The 12,745-nt window shown below is 40.9% G+C and overlaps 1 protein-coding gene across 1 annotated transcript in view; it reads left to right on the top strand.

Moving 5' to 3' along the window:
• LOC138763194 (trans-2,3-enoyl-CoA reductase-like) overlaps window positions 1-12,745 on the top strand; it is a 144,630-nt gene that overhangs the window by 76,284 nt on the left and 55,601 nt on the right. The window contains exon 5 of the mRNA XM_069936978.1: window positions 5,253-5,368. Coding sequence (XP_069793079.1) covers window positions 5,253-5,368 — 116 coding nt within the window. The remainder of the gene's footprint in view (window positions 1-5,252; window positions 5,369-12,745) is intronic.

Here is a 12,745-nt window from a genome sequence, read left to right as displayed (position 1 = left end):
CTAACTCTCCTTCCACATATCCCATCAATGCCCTGGAACTTCAATGATAAGGGAAAGAATCAGCCAGTCCAGTTGACCCAAATTCCTGTCCTACAGACAACAGGTGGCTGATCTGATAGAGCAACTTTATTTGTAATTTCTATTCCCAGTGGGGACCACAGGCGGTGAATTTATTTTGAGCTTACATTTGTGCCATCCCTGCTGGCAGTAGTGCATTTCTAACTCAGAAGCATGAGAATGAATTCCCAACCACAGAGCACTACAGCACAGAAACAAGCCATCCGACCCATCTAGTCTCTCCCAAATTATTATTCTGCTAATCTCATTGATCTGCACTTGAACCACATATATGCATCCATTCATGTACCTGTCCAATTTTTTTTTAACTATCAAAAAGAATCAAGCCCATATTCATTACTTCAGCTGACAGCTCATTACACTTTTTCCATTCTCTGCATGCAGATGCTCCCCTAAACATCTCACCTTTCATCCTTAACATGTCCTTTTGTTCTAGTCTTACCAAACCTCAGTGGAAAAAACCTGTTTGCATTTAATCCAGTGGTTTTTTCTTCCCACTTACATACCACTTTAAGTATTCTCTATGTCATTGGTGCTCTATGATTAGTAAAGGATTGCTTATGGTGGTATGTGAGTGGGAAGAGAAGGTTGAGAACCATTGCTCTAGACCCAATTGTTACCAAAATATTTTGCTTGAGAAAAATTGTCATTGGCCCATTTCCTTTGGAGTGATGAAACCGTGCACATAAAGAGTCAATTAGATATGATTAAAACAGTGGTTTTCAAATTTCTTTCTTTCTACCCACATCCCACCTTAAGCAATCCCTTCCTAATAACAAAGCGTCTATGGCATAGAGAATACTTAAAGTGGTATGAGAGTTGGAAGAAAAAGGTTGGGGACCACTGATTTAATCTATACTCCTCAATTTTGTTTACCTCTATTAAATATCCCTGCATTCTTCCATGCTCCAGGGAATAAAGTCCTCAGTGAAACACAAAAGACTGTAGATGCTGTGATTGCAGTGAAACAAAAATGCCTCATAGCATCCATAGGAGAGAAAGATATATATTTAACATTTCAAGCTTGTGCCCTTCAAAATTTCAGCACAAAGCAGACAGGTGCCTGAATAAAAAGGTTGGGGATGGGAGAAATAAAGGACAGGGGGAGGAGCACAGGCCAACCAAAAAGAAAGACATGGCTAGAAGAACAGAAGATAATATATCAGGGAAGGGAGTTGGCTCTGTGAATAAGCCAGAAGAAGGGAGAGAGGGAGAGAGGGAGAGGGGGAGAGAGGGAGAGATATCAGTTAGGTTTATGGTGGAGGGGCCAATAAAAATCAGAGAAGTTGATATAAATGCCATTTGGTTGGATGGTGCCCAGATGGAATTGGAGGTGCTGTTCCTTCAATTTGCAGGTGGTCTCAGTCTGGCATAGCATTAGATGCCAGAATAAAATTCTCACTAGTTTAACCTTTCCCTGCAACACAACTCCAAGTCACAGCAACATACATCTCCTCTGCACTCTTCGAAATTATTGATACCTTTCTTGTATCACAAAACTCCAAAATTTGACCTCACCACAACATCACAACTCTCATACTCAATACTTTGATTTAGAGAAGGCCAACATGCCAAAAGCTCATTTGCGCAGTTTCAATCAAAACATGCTCCTTTAACTGCAGCACAATCCCTCTAAACATCTGGATAAAGACCATTGCCTTGGAGAGGCATTTGGCAGATTCACCAACTATTAAACATTTTTGCACAAACTTCCACTTGATAAGTAAAGGGAGACTTGTGCATTGAGCTGATACTGAGTGTTGCTATTCCTTTAACACTTTAAGTACAACCATTTAGCAATATTGCCAGGTCTTTTCTATCAATATTCTCTAAAGGAGAAGTTCACCAAGCATGCGGTTAAAAAAAGATTGAAAATCTGCAGGACTCCATTGGAAAGAATATGGCAGACAAAATTGAAGCAAAGGTACTGCAATGACTATTGTGCAGAGCGAGTTTTTTAAATTAAATAGCAACTTTTAAGTTGAATATCATTTTAATACTGGCAGCAATTATTCAGTGACAAGGATGATGTGAAAACACATTCCAATAACTGAAGAAAATCAAGGTGGAAAGTGAGGGGTGGAATTTCAAACAATTCTTGTTAATTAAAAGTTAGTAGTTGCCAAACTTGTGATCTTCCAACGTTCCTTCACAGATGAGAGATCGGAGTGGACTTAAAATATGGAAAAATCTAGCTCCAGAAAGGAATGAGACAAATCTGAATCAGAATTTATCATCATGAACATGTCACAAGATTCATTGTTTAGTGGCAATGTCACAGTGCAAACATTTCTATCAACTACATTTCAAACAAAATAGTGCAAGAAAAAGAAAATGAGATAGTGACTGTGGTTCATTGTTCATTCAGGAATCTGCTGGCAAAGTTGTCCATGTGTCAATGAGTGCTCGACTTCAGGCTCCTGTACTTTTATCCCCCCTCAATGGTAGCATGGCCTGGGAGGTCAGGTTCTTGTGGATACAATCTGGTGTCTGTGATGTCACAGGCTGAGTTAGCCACCCTCTGGAGTTTACTCCTGTCATAAGCATTGGTATCTCCATACAAGACAGTGATGTAACCAGCCAGAATGCTCTCCATGGTATACCTGTAGAAGTTTGAGATTTTGGTATCATAGCAAATCTTCTCAAACTCCTCACAAAATAGAGCTGCTGTCCAACCATCTCCATGATTGCATCGACATGGAGGCTCCAGGACAGATACTCAGTGATGTTGACACCCAGGAATTTGAACTTCTTGATCCTCTCCACTGTTGACCCCCAATGAGGGCTGGTTTGTGTCCTCCTGACTTGAGGAGGGTGTTGCTGGGACTTGAACGGATTTCAGGGAAAGCTTAAACGGGTTAAGACTTTATTTTCTGGAGATTCAGAGAAGGAGAGATTTTATTGATGTACGCAAAATTATGAGAGCTATAGATAGAGTCAATGCAAGCAGGCTTATTCCATTGATGTTGGGTGAGACAAAAACTGAACATGGATTGATAGTGGGAACTCAAATATTTAAAGGTAATATTGGGGAGAGTTTCCTCAGAGTGGTGAGAGTGTGGATCAAGCTGCCAGCTGAAGTGGGGAATGAAGGCTCAATTTTTGAATCTGAAACATTTGGACAAGTACATGGATAAGAGGGGTGTGGAGGAGTCTGGTCTGGGTGCAGGTCGATAGGTCTAGGCTTTGATGGGATGAAGGGCCTGTAGCTGTGTTGTAGTGTTCTATGGTTCTGAAACAGGAAGCTTCTGACCACATTCTACTGAGAAAATGAAATACATAATTAAGAAAGTAATAATGTAGCATTCAGAATATTATATTATCAGAGTCCACACAATTTTATGGAAAGGAAATAGTTTTTGGTATGGAGGATAAGAACAGAAATGTGTAATACTGAAGGGGACCATTTCACTGGGATGTGTCCAACTGACCCCTTGATGCAGGGCAGAAGCTTTCTAGAGGCTGACAGACTGCAGAGAGAAAAAAAAAAATCACTGGAACTTCTGCAAGATTTAGGTTGGCAGTGGATAGCATCCATGGTTTTATAGATTGGACAGATGCCTTGATCCTGACTGGTGGGTTGGAGTTTGTCCCATGACCATATGGGTTTCCTCCAGTTTCCAAAGATGTGCTTTAGGTTCGCTAACTGGCAGGAGTTGGAAGTTAATGAGTGAGTGTGAGAGAATACAAGAGGTGAGGGAATAGGATTACTTCAAGATCTGGTACAGGAGCAAACCACGGCCAATAATCTATACTTTTTTTGTATGCATTTCTTTTGTCAGTAAAATTTGTTTTTTTCGTTTCATCACTGGGCATCCTCTAATAACTTAGTGATCGAATGATGGGTTGAAAAAAAAGGAACCAATAGTTGTACAGGATGTGGACCCTTTGGTTCACCTTATTGGATGCAATGAGATACTTGCTCTGGAGTTGTGACACTCTGGAATTATCTAACCCAGGCAGAGATGTATATTGAATAGCTTCAATGTTGAGATTCACACTTGGTTTTCATAGCTACAATACTTTCAAAGCAGAGGGAGCTGGGGATGGGGGTAGGTGGTGCAGGAACATAATTCTATTAAAGTGGAAACATAGGTAGACAGGTGGTGAAGAAGACTTTTGGCACGCTTGATTTCATCGGTGCGGACACAGATTACAGGAGCACAGGGACATCAATTTCTGTACAAGGCATTGGTGAGACTACTCCAAGTATTGTGCACAGTTTTGGTTATCCAACTATAGGAAATATATTTAGCTGGAAATAATGCAAAAAAATTAGGAAAATGTGTTCCCAGGACTGAATTATAAGGAGAAAAAGGATAGGTTGGGAATTTTCTCACAGGAAGCTGATGGCAGATCTTAGAGACATTTATAAAATCATAAAGGGCATAAAAAGTCAAACTAGAGAATAGATTTAAGGTGAGGGAGAAATATGTAAAAGGGATCCAAGGGACCCTTTCCCACCCCCCCTTTCCCCACACAGAGGGTAATGAGCATATGGACTGAGCTGCCAGAAGCAGTGATAGATAGACAAGGGCACAACTGAACTTATGAGATATTTAGAAATTTGTATGGATAGGAAATTCTTTTTAGAAATTTAGATTGAATGGACGCAAATAGGACCTGCTTGGCTGGCATGGACAAGTTCGGGAGAAGGGCATTTTCCATGCTGTGGATACAGTATTTCTAACTATGACCCTATCAAAGTCTCCCAAATTTATACACTTCTACAAGGTCACTCCTCATCCTCTTTCACTCGAGGGAAAACAAGCCCAGCCTATCCAATCTATTCCCATAATAAAGTCCTCCAATCCTGGTACCATCTTGGTGAATTTCCTCTGCACTCTAACCAATGCAACCATATCCTTCTGATAGGGTGGCAATGAGAATTGTGCATTTAAGTTTATGACTTACAATGATCACAGTGCACACACATAAAACACAGCTCCTGGTAATCACATATATACATAAAATAATTTAAAATTAAAATTAAAATTTTAGGATCTAGCTATCGATCAATCTATTTATTTATTTATTTATTTTTAAAGTGCACCTCTTGGTGTCTATTGCTTCCTTTCTACCTGAATACAAGATCCTTGATACAGTTATTTACTCAAGCAAATAGTTTCTCAGGACCACGCCAGTACAACTGAAACCCTCTCTTTTTTTTCCAGGTATTTCTAACAGAATACTCTGGGCCTCTCTTAATATACCTGTTGTTTTATTTTCGCTTACCAAATCTGTATGATATGGAGGATACAAGGGATTGTAGCCGCCCAGCTGTGGTGCAGTAAGTAGTGTCTGCTTCTTTTCTTTCTTCACTGTGGTTTTATCAGTCCATTTATATAAACAGGCCTACTGTAAATTCTTTGAATCTCTTCACATGTCAGTAACCTTGTTTTTATCTCATAGCGACACAGAAATCAACCAAAGGCATGCAGACGTCTTAAGCAGAGCATTTTGTAACCCACTTATTCAGGCATGCCAAGATACCAACTACAAATTCTGGCACAGATTCATTCTGAGAATAATGAACATCTCACATTCTGAACACTTTAGCGTCTCAATCAAGGTTCAATTTTTCATTCATCTCTCGAAGGGGAGTTGTAGAGAATTACTTCTTCTAATGTTTTGTCTTTTATTCACCTCGCTATAAGGAGTAAAACAAAGCCAATAATGGATTCTTGGGCAGTATCCTGACCAACATGTGCAAGTTTTGCAAAGGGAATAGTATGAGATCTTCTGGAATAAATTAAATGAACACCAGGAACTGGTTGCTGGATATACAAATCACTTCTGCTTATCACTTCCTTTGGAAAAGAAGAACCAGACCAAGCCATCTAATTTTCATGTTAGATCTTCCATTCAATAAGGCAGGAGTTGAACCAAGATGCAAGTTCACAGCACAATACATAAAGATGTCAGCAAAACTCAGCAGGTCACGCAGCACCCATAGAAAGCAGAAGGTAGACAATGTTCTGGGCTGGAGCTTCAGGCCCAAAAATATCGACTGCCTCGTACATCCCATGGTTGCTACATGACCTGCTGAATTTCTCTAGCATTTGCAGATATTCTTGTTCACCTAATGGAAGTTCACATCCATTTTCCAAACCCCCCCTCCCCCATTTTCTTGGGATCTTTGGTGAAAAATAATCCATCGATTACTGCTTTAAACTCAATTTACAATTATTGATTCAGTAGAAATTCCTAATGGGTTTCAAATTTCAGCCATATCTTATGCAATGTTGTTTACTAACTTCACCTGAAAATGCAGTTTATCAATTACTAACTCTTTTCAATTAAATCCATCAATCTGCATTGCGAGATGTACTGCTTATCCTTGTGCCATCAGCAAACTTGGATTATGTTGTTTTCTCTTCATTATCGAAGTCAATTTACAATGTAAAGATTAGTAGTGGCCTCAATGTAGACCCTCGGAGGACATCGCTTACCTTGCAAATTTGATTACTTGGCCATTATTCCCAATCTGTCTTCTGCTGCTCAGCCAATTTCCTAAAAGATGTCAGTAAGTGGCCTTCAATTTCACGAACTTTAACTTCTTGCAGGACTAAACAGAAGGCCTTCAGGAACTCCCTTTATATTATTGCACAACATTATTCACTGCCCACCACTATTGTCAAGTCATTGAAGAAATTGATCAGCTTTATTGACATGTCTTGCCCTTCGTGAAGCCACACCAGCTGTCAGTGATCATTTGGAAATGTTCAAGGTGTTCAGACACTCGATTTGTAATTACAGACTCCATTTAATCCCAACAACAGATGTGAGGGCATCTGGTTCTGCAATTCCCTAGTTTCCCCTTTTCACCTCTCAAATAACATGCAGAATGTTTCAATGTAAATGAGCAGTTGGCAAATGCAGAGAACTTTGGAAAATCGTTCAACATCTCTAATGGCCTCATTCACTTCATGAAGAACTTTGGGATGAAGAGAATTTGGCTGTGGGGAAGGAGGAAACCTCTAACTCTTGAGCACCTGCATTTAATTCCATGTTGCATTAACCTCCGATTCCCCCATCCACACAAAACATCAACAGCAGTTTTAATGAGGAAACTGACGCACCATCACATTGTCCTCTCTCGTGAATAAGTTGCAAAATAATCATGCTACATTTCCTGCTTTTCATCGACACCATCACATTCAGTTTATCACAGGTTGAATGGAGAAAGGTTGGAACCTTGAGCAAACAATGAGAAGCTGGAGGGACTCAGCAGGTCAGGCCCCATCTCGGGTAAATGTTTTCAGTCCACATTTTCAGTCAGAACCCTTTATCAAGACTAAAGTAGGATGGGGTGGTATCAAGTAGGTCAAGTAAGAGAAAATGGAGGGAGGAAAACAAGGTGAAAATATAATGCTACATGTTGTTCCCAACTCCATATGCATTATAATAGAGCAATAATACACCGTTCCCTCAAAATGAATTTATGCCTGGTGTTTGTGTTTTAAAATTGAAATTAATGCTTACCCAAGGCTGCGCACTCTAACTGGCATTAATGTGTTAATCTCACACGTCTTGTATCCACGGTATCACAAAGACGACTCACCAGCAGCTATATTTTTGTGACGAGTCTGAGTAGATTCAGGATGTCTCCAAAGACTCAAAAGCATCTACAGGTATACCATAGAGAGCATTCTGCCTGGTATGGACGTACCAACCATCAGGACAAGAATAGATTCTAGGGTTGTTAACTTAGCTTGCAAATCACAGGCACCAGACTTCACTCCATCAAGGGCATCTACACAAGGTGGTGTCTTAAGAAAGCAGCCTCTATCCTTAAAACCCCCCACCACCCAGCCATGCACTCTTCACTCTGCTACCATCAGAAAAAAGGTACTGGAGCCTAAAGGTGAGCAATCAACGACACAAGGACAGCTTTTTTCCCGCCGCCATCAGATTCCTGAATGAACTACAGATACTGCCTCACTTTGACTTTTTCTTGTGCTACTTATATTTATTTTGTTATGTGGTTTAGATAAATATTTACACAGTGATGTTGCCACCAAACAATAAAATTTAATGACATATTCATGACAATAATTCTGATTCTGGTATAACGTGAAACAAGAAATTCAGCAGACGCTGCAAACTGCTGGAGACTCTCTAGTCACAGTGTCCATAGGAGGCAAAGATATATAACCTACATTTGGATCTGTGCCCTTCAACAGTCAATGCAGCACAAGTATCAGAGATCCTTCTGAAGTCAATCTGGGTGGTCTGGAAATGGAATGGGAATCTAGAATCTGTGGCACAAGATGACGGCAGATGCATGTAGGCAGGAAGGACAAGTGACTGAAGTGTGTCTGGGTACATGATGGTAGAGTTTGAGAGCAGCAAGGAGTGAAGATGGGGAGCAATGAATTAGACTCACAGAATTCCCTTTGACAAGAGGAGAACCTCTTCAGGGTAGGCATCCCTCAGAGACTTTGCAGTAGACTAGCCAAATGGAGTGAAACAAGCCTGCAGTCTTCAGCTCACTGTTTATTATTATCATTCCACAGAGGCTAGTGGAGAAGTTGTCCTTCCTGCGACTCAACACCTTTCTCTGTAAGTGGATCCTGGACTTCCTAACAGAAAGGCCATAGTCTGTCTGTGTCAGTGACCGAATGTCAAGCACCATTGCACAGAGCACTGGAACATCTCTGAGCTGTGCTCAACACAGTCCTGTTCATGATTCTGACCCACAACTGCATTGCCAGATCCAACTCCCACAGCATCATCCAATTTGCAGATGGCAAGAGTCGTTGGCCTCATCAGCAACAATGCTGAGTCACACTAGAGGAGAGATGGAAAATCTCAAATGGTGCAAGAGTAACAACCCTAGTCTCAATATCATCAGGATGAAGGAGCTGATTGTGGACTTCAGGATGACTAGGAATGGCCTCCTTCCTTTACACATCAAAAACTCTGTAATTGAGAAAGTGGAGAGCACCAGGTTCCTTGGCATTCACTTAACTAGTGACCCAATGTGGACACTTAACATCTCACTTGTCAGGAATGTGAAGTAGAGACTGCACTTCCTGAGAAGACTGAAATAGGCAAGGCTACCAGCCACCATTATGTCAACCTTCTATAGGAGTTCTATTGAGAGCATCCTGACCGGCTGCATCAGTGTCTGGTACTGTTGCTGCAGAGAAATGGATTGGAGGTCAATCCACTGGACCACAAGAATGACAGAGAAGATCAGTGGAGTCTCCCTCCTAACCATCAACATAATCCACCTGGATGATTGTCTGAAGAGTGTACGCAAAATCACTGAGGACCTTTTCCACCCTGCTCCCAGCATCTTTCAGCTGTTCCCATTGGGGAAGAGACAACTCCAGAGTCAGCGACACCCGGCTGATGGATAGAGCTTCTTTCCACAGACAGTGAGAATGCTGAATAACAGAAAGACCTGCTCACACTAACCATCCAAGACTCTCATATGCACTAAGCAACATTTATTAATTTATTAGTATTGATGAAACACTGGTCCTGCTAATGTATTGCTTGACCGTATGTGCGTTATGTCTGGTTGCTTGTCTCCATATTTTGCATTGAAGACCGGAGAATGCTATTTCATACAAGATGACAATAAACTTTACTTGATTTGATATGTGTGATTATTGTTAATACACAAAAGAGCTGGAGAAACTCCAGCATTCATAGGAGGAAAATATATCTAATTAATATTTCTGCCCAGAGTTTGAAGTGTTGATTCTACATCTTTGCCTTCGATGAAAGCCATGGGACCTGCTGAGTTTCTCCAACACTTGTGATTTCCTTGGCTTAATGGTCTACTTTGTTACATTTAGGTCCTTGCCTACAAAGTTCAAAACATATCAGAGATTGTTTTCTTTGAACCATAGAACACTGCAGCACAGAAAATAGGCCATTTGTCAGCTAGTCTGTGCTGACCTCTGTTCAGCTAGTCCCAATAACCTTCCCCCATTCCATCACCCTTCAGCCCTCTCCCATCCATGTATCTATCCAATTTATTCTTAAAACTCAAGGTAGAGTCCACACCTAACCCATCAGATGGCAGCTCATTCCACACTCCCACCACACTACCCCCTAATGTTCTCCCTAAACTTTTCCCAACAGGATATTTCCACCCAAGCCATATCCCAATATGTTAGCTAAAACTTTGTAAAAATCCAATATATTCCCTCCTCTCAGTTCAAACCAAACTTGTTTCAATGGTAAAAGTCTTTCCACTCCAGAAACTGGTGGCTGGGTTCCATGAAACTAAAAACAAAGTCAGAAAATGCTGGAAATACTCAGTCAGGGTATATCCATGGGAAGAGGAAAATCAGTCAGTGTTGCAGGATGGAGAATCTTTGCAGCATTCCAATCCAATATTATACCCCATCTCTCTCCCCACAGAAACTACCTGATCTGTTGCGTGTTTCCAGCATTTTATGATTTTGCTCATGATCTCCAACATCAGCAGATATTTGGATCTTCAATGAGATAGAAGATTTTTCTTCTCTGCACACTAAGCGACTTGCTTCTGTCTGACATTTACTGAAGTCAATTATAATTAACTCACAGAACAAACCTTATATTGTGGTTTTGGTCATGACATTTTAGGCACTCTGCTCTTTTGCTTCAGCTTTGACTATGAATTGAGCTTGCAGTTTTAGTTTGTGCGTTGGTCAGCAAGTACAAGGTGGAGTCATTTATGTATCTTGACCAATCAGCTGTGACCTTCTTTGATGAACTGATTTGATGCCAGATTGGCCTGCAATCCAATTAAATTTGCAAGAAACATGCTATTTATTCAGCAGGATTAAATAGAACCTCTGCTAAAGGGATCTTCAATGGCTTCCTTATGATTAAGAATAGAGTTGGTTGAGGATAGTGTGACATTTTGAAATATTTGATTGGAGCTGGGGATAACTGGGGATATGGATTTTGACCAGGATAAAGAGTTAAACTCAAGTATGCAAAGAGCAGAGGTCATGACTCCTCTTTTCTGAGGATCATGGGTGATCAAAAACAAGTTTTCCAGGGAGGGGGCTGGAGGGATCTGTCACCTGAGAAGCCTGGAAAACGTAGATACCTGGATCTTTAATTATTATTTCATCTTCCAGCCAGCAGTTGCCAATACTGGACATCAATTGATATTAAATTCAACAAAATTGATTATGCTTTTCACCATCTTCAAGTGCAAATCACATCCAACTATGCACAGAAATTGCTATCAGTGGGAAATCCATCTTTTTGTTGAACTGCTACAAGGAAACAAGACAGCACATTAGTGTAGCAGTTAGCCCCAGCAACTTGGGTTCAAATCTCCAGCAATGAGTAAGGGGCTTGTACTTTCACCCTGTGAGTGCACAGTGCTCAAGGTTTCCTCTCACCCTTCAAAAACATACAGGTGTTTTGGGTTAATCGGGCAGTACCGGCTCTTGCGCCAGAAGGGCTTGATATGCTACTCTATGCCTAAATTTAAATGATAAAAGGCAACACCGTTAGCACAATGGTTTACAGTGTCAGCCACCTGGGTTCTAATTCAGTGCTGTTTGTACATTCAACCCGTAACTATGTGGGTTTCCTCCAGGTGCTCTGGTTACCTCCACACATTCCAAAGGCATATGGGGTCATTGGTCACATGGGTTTAATTGGCAGCACAAGGTCATGGATCAGAAGGGCCTACTAATGTGCTATAGGTCAAAAAATTTAAAACCAGAAAGATGAACAAATGAAGGAGCCAGTAACACAGTATTTGGAGACCATGTAGGATCAAATCAGTCAATGCTAGTTAAATTGAACAAGATTGAGGTGTAGATAAAGTAACCGAGAATGAATAGGTTTATAGAATATCTCTGAAGAGAGTTTGTCTCCCAAGGTGGAGACAGATCAAGAAAGAAGAGGGTCTTGTCAGAAATGGACCAAGTGAATTTGAGGTCAGGGTGAAAGCTGGCAGCAAAGTGAATTAAGATAACAAGCTCATGGATGCAGAAGTCAGCACCAGAATAACAGAAGTGTTGAGCCTTGCCTGTATAGGCCTCTGGCATGGATTGCTCCACATAGCCAACAATAAGAGGGCTCAGACTCAAACCACTGATTACTTTTTATTTCCTGCTGCATGTTCTGCTGTGTTTCTCCAGCAGGTTTTATGCATTGCACTTAATTCCAGTTAACTGGTCTTCCTTAAAATACTCAATCAGTAACTTGTCTGTATGTACGTTATGTCTGGTTGCTTGTCTGCATATTTTGCATTGAAGACCGGAGAACAGCTTAGAGTGCATTCCCATTGGCAGGAAAAGCCCATCATCTTAAATTTTTGGCAGCAGCTCAGTTTTGAAATTCCAAAGGAAAATCACCAATAATTGGGAAATTCTTGGACCAGCCAAGGTATTTCAGTGAGCAATAAGAATTGTTTTTAAAAATGTTTCCGGAGGAATCAAATGGTTGTCAGCTCTTCTGCAGTGTTGTCTGATGCCCCCAATTTGTTTGGATCCACAGGCAATCTTCCTTCCTTTAACCTGCCAACTTGGACAAAGTGGAACTCAGCTAGAGGAGGCACCACCTCCCACTTGACCCTGACCTTTGGTACAGAGGTCAGCATGTTCACCCTGTGACTTCGTGGGTCTGCCTCAGCTTTTCCAGTTTCACAATTATACATCTGAAAATAGTCATTGTTGAATTATTAAATGGAGGA

The sequence above is a fragment of the Narcine bancroftii genome, chromosome 1, assembly GCF_036971445.1.
Source record: "Narcine bancroftii isolate sNarBan1 chromosome 1, sNarBan1.hap1, whole genome shotgun sequence".
Lineage (NCBI taxonomy): Eukaryota > Metazoa > Chordata > Chondrichthyes > Torpediniformes > Narcinidae > Narcine > Narcine bancroftii.
The sequence above is the reverse complement of the archived record's forward strand: the minus strand, read 5'-3'. Positions and strand labels throughout refer to the sequence as shown.